Here is a 25,728-nt window from a genome sequence, read left to right as displayed (position 1 = left end):
AGAGACACTTACAAAACAAAACCATAATTCAGAGGGAAAATGATAAATATTTCTGAGGAGAGGTAAACAGACACTTCAGAGAGAAGTTAAACCTTGAACATTGTTTTTAAAGAAAAGCAGGAATTTTACAGTCAGACATGTTGAAAAAAACAAATGGTTAATTGCTTTGGTTGTGGTATTTGGGAAATCTGGATTCAAATCCCAGCTCTGCCACTTACGAAATGTGCAAACTAGGGCAAGTTTCTTAAATTCGCAGGGTCTTAGTTTCCTTGTATGGAATCTAGGAGTGGAGCTACTCATAGAATTACCATGAGGCTCCCATGAGATGATGGGTACACAGAGCTTACGTGGGGGCTGGCACAGAGTAAGCCCTCCCCGACTCTTGTAGACTGCCGTTGTTGTACCGGACTGCAATAACGTGGAGCTTTGGATCCGGGTTTAACACCAGCCACGGTAAAATCAAGTAGCATTTATTGAGAGTTTACTGTGCGCTACGTACTGCATTAAGAATTTCACTTGATTTATCTAAACCCTCCCTACAACTCTAGGGAGCAGGCAAGTGATTATCCTCATCTCCCAGGGGAGGAAACGGAAACTTTGAGGATGTAAGGGGACTGCCAAGGTGACAAGGTTGGTGAATGGTGTAGCTAAGTAGCTGACTGCAATGCCCGTGGACTGAAGCACAGCATGCGGTTATGAACTTCCTCCCTTCAGTGCACTTGACTTTTAGGCACTCATATTGCAGCCCATCCTGTGTGCCACTCCACTTCTTGTAAAGACCTGGTTGTGGACACTGCGTGTGTGCGTGCGTGTTCAGGTGCTGTGCTGCTCCTCCGGGCTGAGCTGCCTGGCATTAACCTCTTGGGTGCTGTGCTTGCTTGCAGGTGAGCCTTCGAGGTGGTCACCCTCCCACTGCGACTGCTGCTGCAAGAACGCCACAGGTGACAAAGACGGGGAGAGCGGCACGTCTTGCAACGACCTCTCCACGTCCAGCTGCGACAGCCAGTCTGAGGCCAGCTCTCCCCAGGAGACGGTCATCTGTGGGCCTGTGACACGCCAGACCAACATCCAGACTCTGGACCGTCCCATCAAGAAGGGCCCCGTGCAGCTGGTCCAACAGTCCGAGATGCGGCGGAAAAGCGATCTGCTCCGGACTCTGACTTCGGGCTCCAGGGAGTCGAACATGAGCAGCAAAAAAAAAGCTGTTAAGGAAAAGCTCTCAATTGAGGAAGAGCTGGAGAAATGCATCCAGGATTTCCTAAAGATCAAAATCCCAGACCGGTTCCCGGAGAGAAAACATCCTTGGCAATCTGAACTTTTACGGAAGTATCATCTATAGGGGAGGGCCGGGGGTGGGAGAAGAAATGAGTCATGTTGCCATTTGGAAATAAAGCTCCTAACGAAATTCATATTTGAAAAGGAAAGTAACAACTAACAATACATTTGTTAGAACACAGTAGCCCATTGATATACTACTGCCTATTTACCTAGTTCACCTTAACATTTAAATCCACAGGGTAGATTTCTTTCCAGATGTGGAATGATAGGAAAATCTCTTTTTGGTTCCTTGTTTGTTAACTGGATACCACATGCTGAGTATCTTATGTATAATGAGAACCGGCTACGGAAGAGTAGCTGAGAGGCTTTGGGAGTCCTTTATCCCAAACTGGGTTTTTCTCTCATCTTCTACCTCCCTCCTCTGAATGAGAATGTGGTAGAAAGAGATCTGGCCCAATGGCATATGTCTGGGTTTTTTTAATTTTCCTTTTCCCTTTTGTTCATGGGGTAAGGGGGGAAAAGGCAGATTTATATGACTTTTCACTCAAATCTATTATGTGCCAGTTTATATTGATGCCGTATGCATGAGTATTTGTGCGACAGAAGCACAACGATGGCTGTACATACACCCAGTGCACGTGTCCCCGGGGCCTGGGCATCCTAAAGGGGACACCCCTGCTCCCAGCAGCACTCTCGTCGACTAATGGAGGCACAGATGAGCCTCTGCTCCTTTCTTAAAACCCTTCTGGGAAGATTTCCCAGCCTCTCTTGGCAACACTTTCCAACATTGAGTAACCCTGGTCAACAACAAATTGTCTTCCTTATTTTGAAATTAACACCCTCAGGCTCCATTTTACAGTTTTGCTCTTTCTCTGCACTAGGAGAGGGTGAGAAGAGCTCACTAAAACATTCTTTGTATTAAAGAAACAAACATTCGTATCCACAAAAATTATGACTCAGTGACCCCACACTCAGCCTTCTCTACCCTGAGCTGAGTTACCTTCCTTCTCTCAATGTTTTCAGAGTACTTACTGCCCATGTTTTAATGGTGTAGCCTTTTCCTGTGACCCACATTCAGTTCTCGGTGTTCCTGTGTACTTGAATAAGGGTCCGGCCTTTTGTTTGTTTCTTTAAGAGGGAATTGTGTTCCACACACCGCCTAATAATTTCTCATAACTTTTTAAAACTACAGTGCTACATTGTTACTCTCTTGTAGCCAGTTTTGTCTGTGGGATTCTGGGATTCGGCTGTGCCTGTTCTATGATTTGGCTGTCATTTCCCTGATGTCTCTGACCAGCCCAACTAGATAACTAAAGCTTCAGAATTAAGGTTTTGGCTTCTAAACTATCTTTCTTGAATACATCTTTGACCTGTATAGACACAGTCAAAAAGAAACTGCTAATAGTCATCTATCCGTATGACTCTGTATTCTATTAAAGTACCAATAGCTCTTTCATAGGCTTGTGGTAAATGAAGATTAAAAGACCAGTTTTTAATTTCAGCATTCCTCATGCATTTCAGTGGGAACTTAAAAAATAATTTGTCAATCATTATTTGTGTGCCAAGGACTCCTAATTTTTTTTTTATTGTGTGTGTGTGTGTATGTATACATGTATCACAGGTAATAAAGGCAACTGGATGATGTCTGTAGAAGGGAAAATAATGACCAATTGCTTCCTCTTGAAATATTTTGTTGATGCACATTTATTATGTAGGAGGTTCTCTCTTGATTCCTGTTATTAGTGACCATTAGTACGTGGGTATCTTCCTGAATTTTTGTAATCTTGCCCTCACATCTGGGCAACAGACTAAGCCAATGTTTTCTTATCCTGAGGCTCAAACAGAAGTCCTTTATCGACTTGAGTGAAAAAGAAAGTTCATTTGGGGAGTTGAGTTATCAAGAGAATTATCATTTATGAATTTAAGTGGTGTTCTTGTACGGATTAATATATTAGCAGGCATTTGTTCTTAACTACAGCATAGTTTTGTAAAGCCCTACCAATATGCCTTCTTTCCTTTCAATGTTTCTTAATACAACATCATCCTATTAATAGAGGATCCTGCAAAGAATCACAGAATTTAATGGGTCAAGAAGAAGCTGAAGATAGATAAAATATCTTCAAACTCACTTAGGTCAGATGATGCCTGTGGCCCTATTGGAGTCTGGCATCTACATAAAATGGCCAAGTTCCAATTTCCTTAAATTTCAGACCTAACTCTAATGGTGTTAAGATAGAAATACACTAGTAAGAACTAAAGAAGGAGGAAGATGTCAGTCAACCCACTACTTCCACTGCCTGCTTTAAACAGGAAACCGAACACTGCAAAGACAATGTTCATGGCATACTTTTTCTGTCCCTTGACCTGTCATGAATTTTTTTCTGCTTAGGTATTCCTTATACCCCTAGTGAACAAAGCTAGTGGTAGGAAGTCTGATTGAAACAATAATAACATTTTTAATCTGGACCATCTCTAGATGGACACCCACCCAAATATTCCAAATACCTAAGAAAGGTAAGCAAGGTGTTTATTTGTGTGGGTGTTGGTATAGAGATGAATATAGACCTAGTCAGTAAAAAGCTCCCAGGAGGCACCAAGTCAGTGGAAACCTTCAGTCCTAGTTTGAGTGAAGTTATCAAGTGAAGTGTAGGTGGCTTGCCACATTGGAAATGATTTCTGGGTAAGTGAGTTAGAGGATTAAATGCTCTCTTGATCCCGATTCATGCCTGTTTCCCTGAGCTTAAAAGTTTTAAGAACTTTTAGTTCATTTCCGGAAAGAACAATATATGTGGTTCGCTTCTTGAATATCGGTTATGATGAGGGTCGTAATTTGCTGATACGAAGAAACTAATAGCATCAGATGGATCAAATGAATGAGAAATCATGTGTAGAACCTTAACTCAGGTTGCCTCCTGGGAAATCCTGCAATGCTAAAATCCAGTGACATTGGGGAGGTCACTCTCCACAGGTATGTGGATCTCCTGGAGTCAGGAATATATTTATCAAGTCCTCCGACACACTATCAAAAACAGACTGTTCAGCAGGAAAAGGGGAAGACAGGAAAGTAAAACTGTGAGATCACTGTGTTGGTGTGCTCTCCCTTCCCCAGTAAGAAAAAACTGCACTGAGTTTGTGGTCATAAAACAGCCAAGTGAAGTGACCTCCACAATATGCAGTGGTGTTACCCTTTGTGATTGTAGGCAGTTGTCTTACTGGAAATGCATGCATGGCAAATTAAAATAAAAGGGGAACAATGCACAAATCATGTGTTCCCTTCTCTCTTTACTCCCCCATAGCTACGTCTACTCCCACCTGATTCACTTTAGGGATACACATTTAGTAAAAGAAAACAAATGGAATTTTTCACTTTTCAGGTGCCCCTGTTTGATTCAGAGGCAGCTTCATTCCTAGGTGCAGATGCGTGCTCTTCATGGTAGGTCCTCTTCGTTGTCAACTCCTTGTGGTTCTGGGTTACTTTCGCTTCTCTGGCCTATAGATTCCCCTCTGATTGTCCTTTGTCTCTGCCATGCAAAACATGCTCCAGTGATAAAAGGAAAAGGCATATATGGTGGTTTGCACAATTACTTGACACCAACTCCCATAATGGGAGCCAAACTTTGATGCTCAGACATTTTCCTTTGTTACAGTTTTAAACTTCCAGCTTTGTATTTACCATAATGATTTAACCCAGAGCACTTGAGTGCTGGTACTTTCTGCCAGTAGATATCATGTTGTGGAATCTAACTAACCTTGGTCTTCCTAGATGATCTTTGCTAGAATTAATGAGTCTTTCTGTGGACTTTTAGGAAGAATTCTTTGTCACCTCCACTTGACATAGCAATTTTCATAGGAAAAATGAAAGTTATTTTTTTTCCCCTGGTGACTCTGTGGCAGATAAATGTTTTTGCCAATTTGCATGCTGGGTTATAGGTTTAGCACGGGCCATTTCTCTCTTTAATGTCTTGGTATCATTGGCATCTTGCAATCTTGATGACCCACTGTTCCGATTTATTTATTTTTGTTTATATTGTCAAAATAACGCACTAGAGAAGGAATCAGAGTGAGTATTCTGTATTCTGAGTTAAAATGGAGTTAGATGTCATTTGTGCAGGAGTGTACAGTGATTAATATCTGCAGAGAAATTAAACCAAATGAAACCTGCTGGAATGGGTTTGATTTATATTGCCTTCATCTCTCTGCTTTTAGATTAAATGGTTACTGCTCTCCACCCCTGCTGAAAGAAAAGAGTCTTAAACTTTAATAATCACCACGTTGTGATGCAACCACAGAGCTTATATGTTTGAAATGTCTGTATTTCTCATCTTGCAACGTAACATTAGAAGGGAGATTCTTTTTGTAGTGACCTCCATTGCAAACTTTTTAGCAGTGTTTTTCAATACTCAGCATTCACAAAAATCATTTGTAGCCCTTATAAAAAATGCAGCTCCCTTTACCCTAGCCCCGGAGAGTCATTCAGAAACTTCAAGCAGGGCCAAGGAATCTGCATTTTGGTCCAGCTTCTCTCATGATTTTGATGAGATGGTCTGTGGACCTTCCTTTAAGAAATCCTGCTGTTGAGGAGTTGACTGTGCAAAGGTCCACATTTTCTCACTTCTTTCCACTACAAAGAAGTCAGAGTTTGCATTATTCACTAAGAGGAAAGGCCCAAAGAAGAGCATCCCAGGACCAGGGCAGAGTAGGTTCCATGATTCCTCTGCCCTTTCATCTGCCTGTCAGCCACCTTTCCATTCTGTGTGTATTTGTACGTTTGGATTTTGTTTTGTTTTTTGCCGAACTGAAAGCCTGCATCGATATAGTTTTATCTCTGGGTACTCTGGGTAGATGGGAGCACATCTCTCAGTGAGATATATCCTTATGATACCCATCAAGGAAGGAAAACAAATGAACTTTCCCAAGGAGAGTTGTTCATTTCCAGGCCCTGTGCAGTGTGAGTCAGAGGAATTTGAGAATGATCCATAACTTAGTGGTTGTGTGTATGGCCCCAAAGGTGGTTCCATTAACTGCATGTACGAACACCACCAAAATGAATATGGAATGATTAGTGAATTTAGCTGTATTTCACCAATAAAATCCTGAGTCATTGAATTGCTAAGTTTGTCCAATCTGACTCATGCAGGATTATGAAACTCTCAGATAGTTGAGGATGCTGAACTCCAACATTAACTAAAAACTGCAAGCAAAACCCATGAGGGAAAATAAATACAAAATAGAGAAAGAAATAGTGAATTCAAAATAGTGGTCATATTTCATATGCAGTGACAAGAAGGAGATGAAGTTCTATACTTTTCCACTCTGACCAGAAAGGAAGGCCATACTCTGATTATTCAGATAGAAACAATTCTGGAGAGTTTCAACAACCCAGTTGGTTCTATCCATGTAACAGAATAACTGGGCGGATATCAAATTCCCACATGATAAGGGAAATAGAGAATGAGTGGCTTAAACATACACTTGTGGTGATCCTCAGTGAATATTTAAGTAAAGACGACTGTCACAGGAAATTGAAGAATGGCTAATGAAACTAATAAACTTGAATTGCTAATTAAGATTATTCGGCCAAGATTCTTAAAAAATATTAAATTTGATTTAGCTCGCTTCCCTCCTTTACTTCCCAAGTGGGATCCCTTTTCTGCCCCAGCTTCCTAACCTTTAAAAAAAAATGGTCCTCTTGTTTGTGAACAAACTGTGTTGTTTGTTGGGTAAAGAATTTTTAGTTCCTAGACTGTAATCCTTGCTTTATGTAGTGCATCTCCTTTGAAAAAGCTGAAGGAAAATGTGCCCTGGTCCTGCAACTCTCAAGGGGTTTGTCCTGGGCTGAGGGGTGGTGATTTTCCTGTTAATCAGCCTCCTAAAAGCCAACTGGAGGATTTCGTGTCTCCTTTTTCCAGCAACCTCTTCCATCTTGTCAGTTTATTCTTAGAATTGACCATTAGCTAATTTACATGCATTTGCACAATAAAAATCAGCATCCCTTCAGACTCTCTCTGCTGCTGGTGGTTGGTTCCATCCGTCACAAATGGAAGTAGGATTGATGCACAAGAAAGTAGTGGAGAAAGTTTGCTTTATACTTGCACCTCTGTGTGAGTGGGTGTGAGCGTGTACACACACTTGTGCCATTTTTAGGTCAGTGTCAGGTCAGTGGCTAATGCCCATGGTAATGCTATGTGAATGTGTGGAAAAAGCCTTTGGTTACAAAGTTTCACAGCTTTTAATTCAGCACAACGGTTTGTCTTTACTATGGGTATCAGTGCTTGACAAGGTGGAGTGAAGCCAGTCTCCTGATGTGAAATTCAAGCATTACAGATTTCTGGGTACAAATCAAACCCATTTTTATTCATATAGTCACCAGTGGCAGTGACACTCAAAACAAAAAATTGAAAAGGAAAGGAAAGAAAAAGAATACATGAAAGCTAAAATATACATAGAATTCACACTAGCAGTTTTTCTCAATTGCAGCCAGTGGTCAGTGGTTTATTCTTGTATGTGAGAGACAGAACCAATTTCAGGAAACACTCTTCTCTGATTTGTATGGGTTATGTGTATTTAAGACAGTGGCTCTCATTCAGGAGTGATTTTTGTGCCCTGGGGGACTTTTGGCGATGCCTGGAGACATTTTTGATTGTCATGACTTCAGAGGTGCTAACTGGCATCCAGTGGGTAAAGACCAGAGATGTTGCTAAACATCCCAGAATGCACAGAACAGCCCCTATGACAGTTAGCCAGCCCGAAGTGTCAATAGCGCTGAGGTTGAAAAACCCTGAGTTAAGGGTTGGCTCTAATTTTCCAAAGCATTCTTACCACGTAGAGAAAGGACACCTGGGTCCTTTCCTGGATAGGATGAAATAGCACAATAATAATGAGTAGCACCTTAAATCAGTACAGGGTTTATTTGAGATTCGGTACAGTTGTCCCTTTTACAGATGTGAATGCTGAGATTTAGAGAGAGAAATAGGTCCTATTTCCGAGGGTTTCAGTAGTGATGGGGCAGGTATGTGGCCTGGGTTCCTGTCTTCTATGTCAGTCGCTTTCTGCTTCAGAAAAATGATACTTCGATGAAGTCATCAACCTTCTAACAACTAAATGTGTTGTGTGGAAAGTGCTTTGGGAGCATTTCCAGTTCATGTGACCTGATTAGGGATGTTTTTTAAGGTGAGCAACAGTAGATAACAGGTGCTCTTAGAAATGAAACAGGAAAAAGGGGGGAAAGTGCCGAGAACAGGCCAATGATTTCATCCTCTTGAACTGCTCATTGTGTACTTTGTTTCTTTAGGTTGAAAATCCCCTCACTAAAGATGACACCTAGATCTTGGAAAATATTGTCACTCACACAGGTGGTCCCTATGTCCTTATTTTCAAAGATGTGACAAGTCTAAGCATAAACCCTGACTACTGAGCCGCCTTATTTCATTTGTATGTACTGACTTCATTAGGACATGAAACGTGTGGGTGTCTTAAATATTTGACATTTTTCTTTTAACTTACCATACCAACATCCCAGTGATGGAATCAAGGTCAGAACATTCTATCCTCATTTCATACAAGAGAAACTGCAACTCAGAGACTTTTAGTCCTTCATTCATTTGTTCGTGCATTCATCTGACGGGTATTTGTTGAGTGCCTACCATTTACAGGTCACTGTCGTGAGCATTATAATCTAGGGAATCAAATTTGTGATACAGAACTTGAATTCAGATTACCCAAATCCTAGACTAACATTATTTTTGTATGTAATTCTGATCCACATTCTAGATTTCTAATTTAAATATTAAGTTATAAATAATGTATATTAAGGAATGTGTGCACATAAGAAATATGTGCCAGAAACTCTAATAAGTGATTTACATGCCTTATCTCACTTAATCCTGTAACAACCCAGTGGAGTAGGCCCTGTTACTGTCCTCTTTCTACAGAAGTCAGTGAGACTCAGAAAGGTAAAGGAGCACATAACTTGACAGCGGCAGAGCCAGATTTTTCAGCTGGGTTTATCGGACTCCAAGTCTGATGGCTCAATCACCTCATTATATAATGTCTTATCTCTGTTCTCTGGATTTCACCTGTTTCTGGTTTCTTCTACTCTAACCAAAAGGTAGCCAGGAGAAATCCAGCCTGACACCCTTCCAGAAAGTCACTAGCTATTTTATAAATTGCGAATTCCATTAGACATGCATTTCCCTAGGAGATAAAGGAAAGAGACGTCTGGAGGAGTAGTTTTGCCTACTACACACTGTACTTCATGACACAAGCCCTATCGAGGGGCAGTAATGTTAGAGAACAAGTATCTGGTGAATGCCAATATCCTGTGTGTATCAGTATTCATACCCAACATGGCGGGAGAGATTCCAGGTTAGGACAGTGGCACCTAACGCCTCCTCGCCGTGCTGTTTAGAGGTTACCAAGGCAAATTTCACGAGAGGTAGAATAGGTGTCTTTGCATGCATGTGTGTGCACATGCATGTATGTACTATTTTCACCTTTTGGCCTTTTGAACAATATCGGTGTTTGTTCAAGACAGGTCAGAAATCCAAACATGATTGGCTGTCCCCAGCATCCCATCATTACTGTTCTAAGTTGAAAAAAAGAGAGGCAGCTACAGAGAAGAAACTGCACTGAGATATGTGTGTGTGCGTGTATGAAGAACATATACACATATGTGTGTTGTGTGTGTGTGTTTATATATAAATTTCATGTATATATGTATATATGTGTGTACATCTATCTAAATGTGTATATATATATATCTATACATATGTATACACATATAAACAAATCTCATAGTTTGAAACTGGGATTTTGAGCTGGAGGGGTTATTATTATTATTATTTATAATGGGTTTTGTAGATAGTTTAATATAGTTCTGTTTTCCAAAATTCTCTCCCACTATGAATGTATATATTTATGGTACAGAAAATATGATTAGAATACCTTGGTTTAACATCTATGGATACAAAACCAAACAAAAGTGCATTTAAGGAAAAGCCAAACTTGTAAAAACTGGCTTTCTTATTTCAACCATTTGTTGGAATTTTGAACTATGTGTTTTCAAACATGATCATTCCAAAAGAAAAGGAAAGAAAAGAAAAGAAAAAAACTAAAAGAACAAAAAACAAAACAAAAAATGCACCAAATGAATATGATGATGTTTAAGAAGAAGAGAATAAGAAAATGTAGGTCTGTGAGAGCACAAATTCAGTGGTTATTATGCTAATGGTACTTCACCTACTATTGGTTGGTTTATTCTTTCCTACTGATTTCACTTCATCATTCATGGGGGGTTCCTGTGGCCCTACACAGTTTGTAGGTGGAGCTAATTATCTGTTTAATTATTTTAAAGCTATAGTAAATAATTTATAATATGCACATTGTAAATATATACTAAAGCTTAAGGGCACGTTGTAATAATAACCAAACACTTTCTAGGCTCCTGCAAATAACCTTGTAAGCCTGTTCATACAGACACCAAAACAGCTGCTCAAAGAAGGAACAACATACAGTTAAATGAAAACAATATTGCTTACGTTTTGGCATCCTATAGACATAATGGCCAAATGACTACAATTGGGGTACTCTAAAGAATATGGTAAGGTATATTTTCATTCATAACCAAGTGCTTTGCATATTTTGGAGAATGTGAAACTTGTTTTTAGTCAACCTATGCAAACAGAGCTTCCCTGGTGCTGCTTGGGATCAGTTTGTATGCACACAAATCCACACCCTCAGAAGCAGTCTGACTCTGAGCCCAGGGACAGGCTGCTTGTCCAAGCACAGATTCCTTCTCCCAGGGACCTGTCAGGTTTGCTCATACAATCAGAAGCGTTTGCAAAATAATTGAGTATGGTCATTTATTTTTTTTTTTCTCCATAGGCTCCCTGCAGATGTGGTCTTAAAAGCATCTGAAAGAAAATCAATTTTGTAGCAACTAGATGCTTTAATTAGGTTTAAGAACACTTGAAGAAGGATTGGTTTGTTTTTTCCAAAAATTTTGGAGCAGAGGGGGACGTTTTACTTCATCCTTGGCTTCAAGTTCCCTATCACTTTCTCTCATTTATTTATTTTTAATTCCAAAGGAGAATGTTGAATCAGAAGAATTTTGCTTAAAATATTCTGGTTAGTGTCTAAAAGGACTGACTGATATATTTTTGTAAATCATGAGGGGTGGAGAAATGGGGGTGCCAAAACCCCTGATTATCCTGTTTCTGTTCTAAGGAAATGGATTCATGAACTCCTGGAGTGGTATCCTTCTTAAAACACATAGAAACACAAACCTAGGGGACTTGCATTATGAGAGTCCTATTGAAAGCTGTAATGAGATCTGCTGTAAATGGGTCACCATTTAGATTAGTGATGGAGTCCAGCTTGCTTCCCTTTGAGGAACTTACTCTAGAATCAAGAATCTTTGTGTTGGCTGAAGGAATTGAACTCACGATCTCATTTGAATTCCTGTCCCCCTCATCTTTCAGAACCAGCAGAGCACTGGGTTGAACCTAATGAATAAAATAATTTGTCCAAATTAAATGGACATGTTTAACTATTATCAGCACCACCCTCGACACTTAGACAAATAAAGACCTGTTCATGAGGTTACCTGGAGATCTCCAAACACAGTTTGCCAGGGATTATCAAGCTCCTCTAACATCCATGGCTGATGTTTTGAATGTGATTGTCAACACAGACAGAGGAGTCCGAATTTTGCTGGTACTAACATCAAGTGGTGATCTATTGGGGCCTTGCTCGTGTTACTTTTTCCCGACCTCATTCAAGTGCTTGATGACTTGGGTCAGTTTGTCCCACACTGATGTATACCAAGTGACCCCCACTGAAATTACCTCTTCTCCTTTCCAATGCAGTTCGCTTGTACATAAGTGTAATGTCAAATTGTTTACAGGTTCTTTTTGTGTATAATTGTGATAGCAGATTTAGCTCAAACTTTAAAGGAATCTGTTTACTGAATGGTGTTAAAATGAATGTGCTTATTACAGTATAAACATCATTAATTATGGACTCACACGAATGCATGTCTACATGTTGTCAATTTCCAGCAGCTCGGTTATCCAGCAAAAAGTCTGCGATCTGTGAATAGCAAATATACATAAACTACTGTGACTCTAATAACTCAGTAACTGTTTTTACCTTGGTATGTAACACTGTAGATTTTAGCCTGCTGTATTACTTTCTTACCTATTTGTTTTGGGGAGAGAGACATAAAAGATAGTACTACTAATTGTCCCAATGGAATTGCACACCATTTTGGCAACCATTGGTCCACCTTAAAGGCAACTGCCTATTGATGGAACAATGGCCCTAGGCAACATATAAATATATACATACATATCTATGTATGCAATATCTACAATGCTAATTACTACCATCTATTTTCACTGCCAATGGAAAACTACTATTTTCTTTGGAATCATTGATGATATAAAAAATTAATTTGCTATTATCTGCTTTCATATTCTGTTTAGTTCATCTAGTATGGTAAATGATACAGGTGCAGTATCAGTATTGTAAAATTGTGTGGTGAAGACTACAAAAGTCATTCTGTGGATATATTTTAAAAGGCAGACCAGAAACTATATTTCAGATTCTTGTGTGAATATAATTACAGAAATAGCAACTATTTTTTATGTGTTTCCATAAATGACTCCATTTCATATACATTGTAACTTAGCACCAATCATAATAAATCATTTGGTAACATTTAGTTGTTATATATATATCTATTTTCAGTAGACATAAGAGACTGATGATTCAACATCATTTCATGTTAACTCAAGAATTTTAGATGGAAGGTAATTACCATTGCAATTAGTTTATTTCTGGTTTGTTGTGGCAGCTTGCTGGATTGGGGTACAAGAAAGGAGACAGTGACTTGTTATTTAAAATTCTTAGAATGAGATTTCAATGAGTGGAGGCCTTGCCTCTGCCTCTTCTTAATTGGGTGGCTTCATATTATTTATGAAGCCTCTTTAAACCTCAGTTTCCTTACCTGTATGTAGGGAACAAAAATAATAGATACTTCCTAAGGTTAGTGTGAGAATTAAATCAGATAATCCAAGTAAAGCCTTTAATACAGTCTCTAGTACATTAAATACCTACTTAAATACCTCTAGTACATTAAATACCTACTTCCCATCCATTCTTATTACTATTATCCAAAATGCATATTTTAAAGAGGAGTTTGTCTTCAATACTCCAAATATCTCTATATATTTCTTCTTTTTTCCTCTTCAGCCTTTTATGGCATTGCCTATGGAGCACTATGTTTTTTTAATCAAAAGGGGAAATTATACAGAGGAAAAGAGAGAATTCTCCAACTTGGAGGGGCTTTAGAAAAAATTTTGCCTTTTGCTGTTATGAAGGGTATTCAGCAGAACACTTGTCCCATGACAAATACTGAAAAAAGGAAGGGAATTGGATGATGTACAGTTTGGGGAATATAATTTTCTACACACCCAATTCTGGAATTTTAAAATGTTCTTTATCATATTTAAAGCCCTGGGAGTTATACAGTAAAGGAACTTTCAGACTTTATTTAACCGAGAATCTTCCGGACTTCTCTCACCAAGGATGCTTCTATTACTGCCTGGAGAAGTACAGCTTCGGTCTTTAGCCTTCTCCTCGCAGGGAAGAGTTCAGTCAAGAGACTAGACAGTATGAGCAAGCAGCGTTTACAGAGTACACTCACAAGACGGGTGAGGGGTGGAGGTTCAAGTGCCCCAACAGATTTCATCCCAGGGTTTTTAGTTGTTAACTAGGAGGTGGAATATCTATTACTTGGGGCGGGAAGCAGGTTTTCACACCTCTCTTCCTAATTTGGTGAGGGGTTTCCTGTCCTGGCGTCTGCCATCTTGGGTCTGTGTGGTTTGAACCAGCTCCTTGTGGAGTACCGCCAGGACAGGCCTTTGACCTTCCCCGTAGCTAGCCATGGAAGAAGTCTCCTTCCTTGTGGTGTGTGGGCATGTGAAGTTCTTTGGTCCTATTACCTAGCATCCCTTAAGAAAGCCCACCAGGAGGGGGTAGGCCAAACCACAATGCTAATGTATGTCCTGTGGCTTCCATATTGGGATTCCCTTGGTCACCTGGGCAGGGTATGCCTAATGGCAGGTCTGGGATGTCTCTCGCCCAACATCTCCCCTCCTCCCCTTTTCTGTGGGACCCTGACCTCACACAACTATCTAACTGCCTACCACACCTCTACTTTTGAGGTACAAAGTTTGGGAAATGCTAATTTAGCCCATGTCCTCTTTGAATAGAAGGGAAACCTGAGCCCCAGAGAGGGGAGAGGATGTGATCAAGGTGTGTTGGTCCTGAGTATGGAACCCCATCTATGGCCTCAAGCTGAGACATTCCTCCTAAGCCACTCTCGTGAGATGACTGACAAAAGCAATGGAGTTATTCTGAAAAACTCTTCTAAATTCACAACATCCATTCTGCATGGAACCAAAGTAAAGAGTCACATGAGGTACCAAAAGCCAAGCAGCAGAAAGATGAAATCCCAGTGTACAGGAATCCTTCCTTAGTCTCAGTCACCTGCCAGATGGCTTGTGGCAGGCCCAGGGTCTGCCTGGGCCCCCCATGCTGTCATTATAGATCATCACTGCTATGACACAGATGCTGGACCATGCTGTCCCTCAACCCAGCAGAGAGATAAGAGCTTAGATAGACCAAAGTAGTGGAGGGGTTTGGAGGGGAATTTCCCTATGAATTCTTTTTTGTTTAAAGTAAACTCTACCCACAACATGGGCCTTGAACTCACAACGCCAAGATCAACAGTCGCATGCTCTACTGACTGAGCCAGCCAGGTGCCACCCCCCCACATGAATTATTATGTAAGACGTTGTGAGCTTTCCTCCAAAAAACTTAGGAATACCCCTCTGTATTGAAAAGTTGTAAAGTTAAAGACCATCACTGCCCCAGAAACTGCTTAAGTAGAGCCAAAAACTTCATTAAAAGCACACTGCAGGGAAGACTTTGCTTCCACTGTTCCAAAATAACATAGACAAGTGAAGGATCAATGTCAAGAGGAAAAGTTGGCTGCAGGCTTACAGGTTACAGCTTTAAAGAACGAGAAACAGCAAAGGATTTATTTGTCACCATTGTTCTGTCTAGTCCAGCAGCTAGGCTCTCCACAAATCAAGGGTCCGGAGATGGCTCTCTAGAAGCCCTGTAGTGTGGGCAATGAGGACGTGAGGCTGCTCTCTCTACTTACCTGGGAACCTGTGTAGAAAAGAGGGTATGTGAGGACCCAGCCAGGAATGTACTGATGGTGAATCAGGGCTCCCCCTTGAGCTCTCTGGAGAGACTTGGGTGAAATATTTCCTCGTACGTCTTAGCACTGAAGTTGCAAAGAGCCAGCGGTGACATACAGCCACTGTCCAAAAACTCATCCTTCTGACAAACTGAGTTGAACAGGACTTGATCGGAAGGATCACAGCTTCTGGAATGAGGGCACTGAAAGTTTTCCAAATACCACCTTCTCAGACAATACTTCTCCTCCCCTCCAATTTCAACTTAAAAGCAGCATTCCTTCCCAGGGGAGGAGCACAATATGGGAGCCCTGTCAATCTTAGCCCTAATGGCAGCCATCATGGAGACAAATCGCCATAGGTGTTTATCCCAGTAGGGGGTGGGTGACAGCTCCTAGCCAGGCAGAACACCTTCAGCTTTTAATAAGTGAGACTCACCTTGCAAGCCTTAAAAATAGCAATGTGTCGGCTGCAACGGCCCAGGAGGGCAGGCTTTCCAAATGCTCAGAATCCCAGAGAGCTCCAGACTCACCCCCATGGAGCTGTTGCTTAGTCTTAGCAACCATGTCGTGAATGCACCAAAAAGAAAGTCCGAGCACCAAGCTCGGTCTTTGGCTTATTATTTCCCTTTCTTCTAGTTCATCGTATCTCCTCTGTTCAGGGTAATAAGAAACAAAATACCCTATGTAACTTGAAGGTAGCAGGTACACTGAAATGAGTTTGCTATTTCTCTGCTGAGAACTGGGCCTGGGCTGAAACGTGCTGTCCAGGCCTATACCACCCCTGGCGGAAGTGAAACAATTAAATCTGACGTCTCCAAGACAGAAAATCACCAAGCCGCATATGCCTCCCGACACACAAAAAAGCTATTTTTTTTCCTTCATCCCTCTTAGTGTCTCTGCTTCTGCATCTCTGCATTTCTGTTTCTTTCTGTTCTGTTTGCTTCTCGAATGTCTGATATACAGAGTAAACATGTTTAATAAATCTGACACCCCCACCCCCACTGCCACACTTTCTCTAGGCCTTAGTTTCCTCAGCTAATCTAGGAGAGAGGGCTTTGGAGGCACGCCTGGGTGCCTCAGCCGGGTAAGCGACCCCTCTTGATTTCCGCTCAGGTCATGATCTCAGGGTTCTGAGATCCAGCCCCGCATCCAGCTCCACATTGCGCATGGAGCCTACTTACGATCTCTGCCCCTCCCCCACCTTTGTGCGCACAGACACAGGGCGCACCCTGGCGGCGGGGCGGGGCGGGGCGGGGCGGGGCGGGGCGGGAAGAAAGAAGACTTTGGAGGAGGTTACCATCCCTCCTCTCTACTGATTTTTGCTGGGACTCTGGCTGGTCTCCGAACTTGAGGGTGTGAAATGGAGGGGCTGGATGGGAGGCTTTGATGGCTCCTCCAAGTTAACCATTTCCAGTTGTCTTTGAGAGAAAACAGCTGGTCTCCCTAAGAGAGAACAAAGGACGAGAAAGAGGTATGGTAGATGCGGGTGGATGCTTTCAGATGGTGTTGTTCTAAAGTTGCTGTGAATGGGTGGGCTGTCCTCACTCTTCTCTCCGACGGTGGGCCTCCCGGGGGGTGGCATAGGTACCCAAGCCCTTTTACTGCTGATTTCCTACATGCCCCGGTTTAATGACTCATCTCCTGTGAGACCCAGAGCTGCAGATTCTGTCTCAGCAAGTCCAGTGTGGATTTCCATTTCGCCTTCCCCGCGGAGAGATGGGGAAGGACGGGCCATGGTGGACAAATTGTCAACAGATGGGTGTTGGAGATGGGAGCACCACAGTTGGCCGCCAAATGTTCTTCTTCCCCCTCGCCCCGGGGACCCAGAAATTACCTGTCAGATCTTCGTTTTCAATAAGGAGATGGACACCGGACTCTCTCTGGCACCCCCATTGACACAAGGGAGAGCGTATGAGGAGGGAAAGAGGGAAAATAACACTCATACCTATGTACTGGAGGCATGAGAGGTTTTTTTCCTGCTGGAGTAAATGAATAGCATGGTAATTATCTTGGTCCACTCTTCAGGGAGCTGCTACCCATAGGTCCCTTTTCAAAGCCCAGTTTCTATGTTCACAATGGGATTAAGTCCAACTCAACCTTGAGGTTTGCAGTGCGTATGCTTGTTCATCTAAAGCTTCCAAAAGCAGAACCAAAAGGTCAGGATTTGAAAAGGTTTGCACCATTTCCCCTTTCTATCCATCCGTTAACATAACTTCACATGGGTCTGTTAGCTGTGGAGTACCTTACATTGATATTTATGAGGCTGTGAGGAGATGCTGGGAATAGAGCAGAATAAAAGTTAACGAGACAACCTAGGAACATGTTCAGTGCAACTGTTTCCCATACTTTGTAGTACTCTTTTGCTAATAAATGTCAGCCAAAGACAAAAACACACAAGGGGTATCTTCTTATTGAGTTGGGGAAAAATTGATTATTCTCCCGACGTGCAGGCAGTGTAGATGCCGTCTTCTTAGCCCCCACACAGTGGAAGCACCCAAACAGAAGAGGCCTCTGAAATACACAAGACCCAGACCCAAGGAGACCCAGAGGTATTCCCACAACCCTCAGGGCAGCGCTGGACAAAGTCAACCCAAGTGCTGAGCTCTGAGGGTATTTCTATAAAAACCACGAGAAATAGAACACATGACAAGAGGTCAAACAATTATATTTCTTACGGGTATAAGAGCTTGGGAGGTTTCTCACGGACCCAACCTCATTGACCTATAACCTCGGGAACTTTTCCTTCCTCCACATCTTTCCCTACCTCTGACACTATTGCTGTTTCTGCTCGGAAATTCTCAGAGTAGCCTAGAAAAAAAGGCAGGAAAAGAGGCAGCATGGAGTTGGAATGAGAAAGAGTCCGGGAGGTAAAGGGAAAAAGAGGTCTGGACGCTTGCTTCTCGGTCTGACGTGTGTATGTGCGGCCTTGGCAGCACTGAGGGCCAGGGGAGAACCACAGGATCTCAGGGCCGTGGCCACACACTCCTACTAAGTCAGAATCTGAGTGTCAACAGAACCCAGCTTGTCACATGCACGTTAAAGTTCGAGAAGCATTGGTCTATAGGGTTTGGCAGGATGCGTAGAGATAGCCAAGGGGGCAAGGAGGAGAGGGTGATGGTCAAGGGATGTGTGCGAGGTGGATGGCTCTGAGTGGAGCCATGCAATTAGGCACTGTGGAGGTTGTGTGGCAGTAATAAAAATACCCTCTGTGGGTGGAATTACACTTCATGTTGGAGTACAGAAATCTTGATTAGTAATGTTTAAAAGTTTCTTACCTTGCATAAAAGATGTTCAATGTAAAAGTTTAGCAGCTAAATATAAACAAAAAGAAGACAATAAAAGGTATCTGTAACTTCAACCATCAGATATAACCAGAGGTAACATTTTATCTTTTCTTCCACTCTCTTTGTGTGTGTGTATACGCCTATATATATGTATAGATAGATAGATAGATAGATAGATAGATAAAGATATATAGATGTAATTCTGTAGGTAAAATATTTATTATTAAGAACAAATTAGCTACAAAATACATAAATAAATGCTAAACAATATAATATATTAATAAATCATATACAATCATTTATATGTAACATATTGATTTTATAGGAATGGGAATATAAATGCTATGTTTCAACTTTCGTTTCCTGTTTACAACATATTTTGATATTTTTATGCATGTGAATTGTTATTTTTCATTAATACTATTGATCTAAAAAGAAAACACATTAATACTGAAAAGACTATCCTAAATGCTGGTAAGAATGAAAAGCAATGGGAACTCTCATATACTGCTGGTAGAAGAATTAAGAAGCAGAGCTACTTTGGAAATCCCTTTAGCATTATCTGTTAAGTATCAGTATAAATTCTACACTAGAAACCTAAATGCCATTCCTTAATAGACTGGATACAAACAAGAATATGTATTAGATGATTCCATTTATGCAGTATTCTAAACAAACAAAAATAAGCTTTGCTGTTGGAAACCAGGAAAGTGGTTTCCATTCGGGAGGAGCAGGTGGGTGGCAGGGGATGCTGCATGGGGGGTTTCTGGAAGTCCGGTTATGTTCAATTTTATGACGTGGGTGGTCAAGAAATAGACTTTAATAAAGTAGTTTAGCAAACATTATAAAACGTCTTCTATTTTTAGAACATTTAAAATACAGAAATTGTCATTTGTTACTATCGTTTTGATAAATGTCTCCCTAATTTTTCCGTTTCTTTTAAAAATGTCTTTCTTTTCTCCTAAATCCATATAATGTGCACTTATTAAAATAAAACCCTAGGAGATCAAAATGTGTGAACTGGGAAGGGAAAGACCAGTGCAATTCCGTCCCACAGAGGTAAGTTCTGTGAGAATGTAGCGCTCGTTCAGGAAGGGTTTGTTTTTAAAGTGGATCTTTTACTTTAGTAAAATAAATGGGGTTTGATAGCTTCATCTTTTTTGGGGAGGCTTGCTTATTTTGTTTTACCGATTTCCTTTTGCATGCCTCCCCATATTTTAAACTCTCTTCCATTAAAGAAAGGCTCACTGTCCACACCACCTGCCGGCTTGCTGTCCGTCGTGGGTCCGTGGGCTCCGTGATCAAGGGTAGGGAAGGAGGAAAGAAGAGATTAGCTTTGACTGATGTCCGCAGGTCATACCCTAAGGATACTCTGTTTGGATGTCTCACAGTCCTGGCCTTCAGGGACTTGCTTTTCCTACAAAAGCCAGGAGTCCTCTTTTGTTACTGAGCCTCTTCTCTGGTCTCAGGCCAGCCTATAACCGAAGGCTGCAAAGGAAGGAAGAAATTGGTGACACAAACCTCCTCCATCTTCCCCTCAGAACTGGGCTGTCGCGGGGAGGTAGACTCTGACAGAAACTAGTGGTCAGAAGGTCCTGTGAAATCATGTAAGCCAGTGGTAATCAGCTGGGCCAACATTGCCCCCCCGGGACCATTCCCAATGTCTAGAGACAGTGGAGCCCCTAGGGTGGGGGGTACTTGCTGCTGGGACCTAGTGGGTAGATGCCAGGGATACTGATTAACATCCTGCAGTACATGAAACAGCCCCCCCAACAAAGAGTTCTCAAGTCCGAAATGTCACTACTGCTGAGGTTGATTTGCTGGCGTGAGCTGTGTGTGTGTGTGTGTGTGTGTTGGGGAAGCTGTTAGTTTCAGCTCAGGCTTCCAAACAGGTATGCAGATCAATAGCCATTGATGCCACAAATGTTATTAATCCCTAGGGAAATTTCCTTGATGAAGGGCAGCTAATGATTTAATTCATTCTGCAGTGATTTGGGGCACAAAACTCACATTATTCAAATTGCTTGGCACTGTTGCAGAGTGGGAAGCACACACATAACATTTAGGATATGCCAAAATTAGTCAAAAAATATCAGCCACGGCAGTCTTGTGGGAAAGAAATAAGTTGATTATCCCAAAGAGGCCGTTTGGCAGACAGCACCCAAGCTCCTTGTGAGGCCAGATGGAAGAACCCCAGAGAAAGAACCATCAGCTGAAATGGTGCTGAGGGGGAGCAGACAGTGAGAAGTGATGGAAACGGAATGGTGCCAAGGGTCAGGGAACACACAGGACTCACTGGGGGACCTTGGGCAAGTCCTTTAATAGCTCTAGAATGCTCTTCCCCTTGTTTGTGAAACAAAGGAGAGGGAAAGAAAATTAACATTTACTATGAATTTATTATTTACTAGATACTGATGTAGGAAAGACATTAGGGTTCGAAGCCGAATGCCAAGAAAGAATGCTTGAGACGTTTTGGTGCAAAAAGGTGGTTTTATTAAAGTACAGGGACAGGACCCTTGGGCAGAAGGAGTGCAATAGGGTCATGAGGAATGGCTCATTACATACTTTCAAGTTGGAAGGGGGTAAGGGATAGTTTAAGTCCCTAAGGAATTTTGGAAGCAAGGTTTCCAGGACCTTGAGGGGGGCTAGCTATTGTTGGGAAAAGGTCATTTATTACTTTCTAATCAAACCTTAGTCATGAGACTCTTCAGACATGGGTTATATGCTTGGGGGATGATTGCCAACATTTATCTTGGGAGTTTAGAGATAAAGGAAATTTCTGAAGGAATTTTTATATGTTAGAGTAGACTTACAGGATTGGGGCGGAGGAGGGAGTTGGGCTAGGATTGCCCTTTGCTCTTAGCAAAGTGTCGACATCAAGGCACTTGAGTTCCTAGAGGAATGTCACTCTGCCTGTTTCAGGGACTTGTCAATGGGCTGTAGGTAGTAAGAAATTTAATAATTTATCTTCCGCCTTTGTTTCCCACATCAGATACCATTATAATTTCCTAGTCTTCATCATAGCTTGGAGGGGTAGAGATTGGTATCTCCATATTACGTATGAGGGTCAGAGAGGTTAATTTACCTGCCCAATATCACACAGCTAGAAAGTAGTAGGGCCAGGATTTCAGCTTAAGTGTCCTGATGGCTTTTATTTTTCACTTTTCCGTAGATCCTCTTTCCTCAGCTTGTAAAATAGTTGACGCATAGATTTTTGTGTGAAGATTTATTGATTTAATGCACACAGCTTCAGAAGAACAGTAGACACTTAATAAATGCTAATCATTATTTTTGTCATTATGATTATTTAGACATTTTTCATGTCCAAAGAATGTCCTCTTATTTGTGAGAAATGACTGCTTAGAAATGAAATTCACTCATTGTTATTAGATACCAATTACAAAGCAAGTGTAGAACGTTCTTTTGGAATAAAAACCCCCGATTTCTCTTTTTCTGGCTGATTCCACTTGCTTAGGACCTGAAGTCCTGACCTGGAGACAGAGATCAGGCTTGCCCAGGCTTCAGCACCCCATTCAGCAAGCCTGCAGGCAGGTGGGGGGTAAATGGCACCAGTAACAATGCCACTCAGCTAAGCGCCTCCACCAAGACCTCGGGGGGTGCCTCTCTCCTTGGTTATCAGGCTCTGGAAATACTCTCCAGAGATCCTCAACTGTTCGAGTAAAGATCCCAGTCTGGGAGGATGAGTAATTCAGTGTCAGCGGTAAATTCAGGGGGAAACTTAAGTGTGGGAGACACTGAGGCATTAGTTGTCTGTGGAGGCAACCTGTGGTCTTAGCCTCCTGCAGCCCACGAGCACCCCCCTTCCACCAACACCTCTCAGTTGGCCTGCAAGCCCCATCCTTAGGATCACACCTCCCATCACGCATCCAAGGCTCTTGTGAAAATGCAAATGTTACTTGGGAGCAACAAATGCCTGAATATACTAGCCCAGATTAACACTGTATTGGTTTATCAGATTAGCTGTCCCTCAGAGAGCAAACCCAGGGGGACTAGGAGCTACTTAGCATCTGTATTGCTATAAAGGAAGACCACCCAGAGGGTTTGGTCTCTATTTAGATAGCATTTAAGAGGACCTGTTATCACATCCTTTGTGTTTAGAAAGATTGCTCCAGGCTTGGCCAGAAGCCAGGGTCAGAGAGTTGAGGAACTGTTCCCAAGTCTAGAACAAGGCACTAGCTGGGCCTCCACTCAAGGCTGGGAGTTCCAAATCTAAGTTCCACACTGGAAGTTTAGTGGATCCTTCATAGGAAGGCCGGGCCCAGCAACCATCAGGAACAATATCTGGAGTTTGGCCCTTGAGTTTGAATGTTTGGGTTTGGTAAATTTGGGATTTAAGAGACCAAGTTACTTTGCCTTGGTTTAAAGACGTGGTAAGGTGCAGATGGATAGTTCAGAGGGAGGAGTGTGTATGTGGGAGGGCTCCTTTTGCCAGAACCTGATGGGACTTTATTTACTGTCCCCCTGAACCAAAAGCAATATACCTTTAGTCTGAGCTCTTGGTCCTTTTTTTTTTTTAAGATTTATTTATTTATTTGAGAGAGAGAGTAAGGAGCACACAGAGGGAGAGGGAGAAGCAGACTCCCTATTGAGCAGGGAGCCCAATGCAAGACTCAATTCTAGGACCCTGGGATCATGACCTGAGCCAAAGGCAGACACTTAACTGACTGAGCCACCAGGCGCCCCATGGGCTCTTGGTCCTTTACAAAGGGGGACCCCTAGCCTGTGCCCCCAACCTCTGTCTCATGGGCTGGGCAGGGAGGTGGGGGTAGAGACTGGCTTTAAGGGATATCTGCCAGCCCTAGGACCCCTGCCTGGACCCTATATGACTGTGGCTTTTGTATGTACAACAATCTAAGAAGGACCTAGCATGATGAGGCTGGGCACATGGTAGGTATGTGTGGTTGTGTTGAATTCAGATCTGAAGGGTTTGAGCCTCATTCTGGCAATTAGTCACTAACTGTACATTCAGACCCACCCCTCATGTTTATGAAGCCTGGGGCAAGAGTACATAGGAAATCAGCACACCATATGTCTACTGTTTAAAGATAATAAATCAAGCTTAAAAGCTGTTAAATGAAATATATTCTGTCATCCTAACTTTACCTCCATAATGAAAAAATCAAAATGTGTAAAGCTCTAGCTTTTGTACAACTGGAAGTCCACAAAATACCAAAGAGAATGGGATTTAATTATTATAGTGTACATCTGGGTGTTTTATTAATAGGCCAGCAACATTTGAAAGAGTAATAAAGACATGCATAACTAATAAGTTATTATATACTCATTCCCTCAATTTTTTTCCTGATTTATTTCAGCCAAAGCACTAGCAATGCTGTTTTTTTTTAATTTTAGATTTATTTATTTTATTAATTTTCCTTTTTTAAAATTTAAATTCAATTAGCCAACATAGAGTACATCATTAGTTTCAGTGTAGTGTTCAATAATTCATCAGTTGCATATAACACCCAGTGCTCCTCACATGATGTGCCCGCCTTAATGTCCATCACCCAGTTACCCCACCCCCCACCCACCTCCCCTCCAGCAACCCTCAGTTTGTTTCCTATACTTAAGAGTTTCTCATGGTTTTTCTCCCTCTCTGATGACTTCCCATTCAGTTTTCCCTCCTTTCCCCTAAGATCCTTTGGGCTGTTTCTCAGAATATTCCACGTATGAGTGAAACCATATGATAATTATGTTTCTCTGATTGACTTAATTCGCTCAGCATAATAGCCTCCAGTTCCATTCACATCAACGTAAATGGTAAATGTTCATCCTTTCTGACGGCTGAATAATATTCCATTGTCCATAGAGTTTTGATCAAGAAAGGATGCTGTACTTTGTCAGATGCGTTTTCTGCATCTATTGAGAGGATCATATGGTTCTTGTTCTTTCTTTTATTAATGTATTGTATCACATTGATTTGCAAATGTTGAACCACTCTTGCAGCCCAGGAATAAATCCCACTTGGTCGTGGTGAATAATCCTTTTAGTGTACTGTTGGATCCTACTGGCTAGTATCTTGGTGAGAATTTTGGCATCCATGTTCATCAGGGATATTGGTCTGTAATTTTCCTTTTTGATGGGGTCTTTGTCTGGCTTGGGGATCAAGGTAATGCTGGCCTCATTGAACGAGTTTGGAAGTTGTCCTTCCATTTCTATTTTTTACCAATGCTATTCTAATCAAGATTTTTCCAAATAATTTGGTTCTCTAATAGATACTCTTTAAAGGTTAAAAAATATGATTATATCCAAAATGTCCACAATTTGATTATATTCTCCTCAAAATAGTAATTATAATAAATGAAAAAAGTCATGAACTATGAAAATATTTTCCACATGCCTTCGAAGTTAATTTTTTCTAAATTAGGCAAAATTGTGAAAATTAAAAGGGAAAATTCAAATTATTAATAATGCACAGCAATGCTTAAAATAGTCATTTAAATTAAAAAGTTGTAATTTAATTTTAATTACATTTTCAAAATGTAATTACCTCTTATTAAATAGTTTTATGTTAATTACACTGTTTACAAATCTAGCGTTCAATCATCTAATTGACAAGGGACGCGCTGGCAGTACGCTATGGGAATTCAGGAGCAATAGGAGTTGTTTAATACGGCAGAATCTTCCCTGGCCACCACATTGCGAATACTGCCCTATTTCCCAAGTACCTCTGGAACTATGAATTGAAGTGAGAAAATGGACTCGTTCTGGGGAAAGGATACTCTGTAGTGCAGGAATCTACTGCTTTCATACTGAGAGAAAGGATTTGAGGAGTTAATTAATTTGCCTTTCCTTTTACCTAAACACTTCTGCTGCTCAAATCCCGCCCTCCCTCTGAAGCAGAGTCTGTCTCCAACACCAGCAGCAGGCAACCAC

General features: G+C 41.5%; 1 protein-coding gene across 1 annotated transcript in view; it reads left to right on the top strand.

The window, feature by feature from the left end:
* The window catches only part of KCTD16 (potassium channel tetramerization domain containing 16), a 256,798-nt gene extending 246,862 nt beyond the window's left edge, over positions 1–9,936 (top strand). Inside the window, exon 3 of the mRNA XM_032404450.1 lies at positions 885–9,936. Within this exon, the coding sequence (XP_032260341.1) occupies positions 885–1,339 (455 nt within the window). The 3' untranslated portion in view covers positions 1,340–9,936. The remainder of the gene's footprint in view (positions 1–884) is intronic.
* Positions 9,937–25,728: the final 15,792 nt, after the last annotated feature.

Source organism: Phoca vitulina, unplaced genomic scaffold, assembly GCF_004348235.1.
Source record: "Phoca vitulina isolate PV1807 unplaced genomic scaffold, GSC_HSeal_1.0 scaffold6, whole genome shotgun sequence".
In the NCBI taxonomy this organism is placed as follows: domain Eukaryota; kingdom Metazoa; phylum Chordata; class Mammalia; order Carnivora; family Phocidae; genus Phoca; species Phoca vitulina.
The sequence above is the reverse complement of the archived record's forward strand: the minus strand, read 5'-3'. Positions and strand labels throughout refer to the sequence as shown.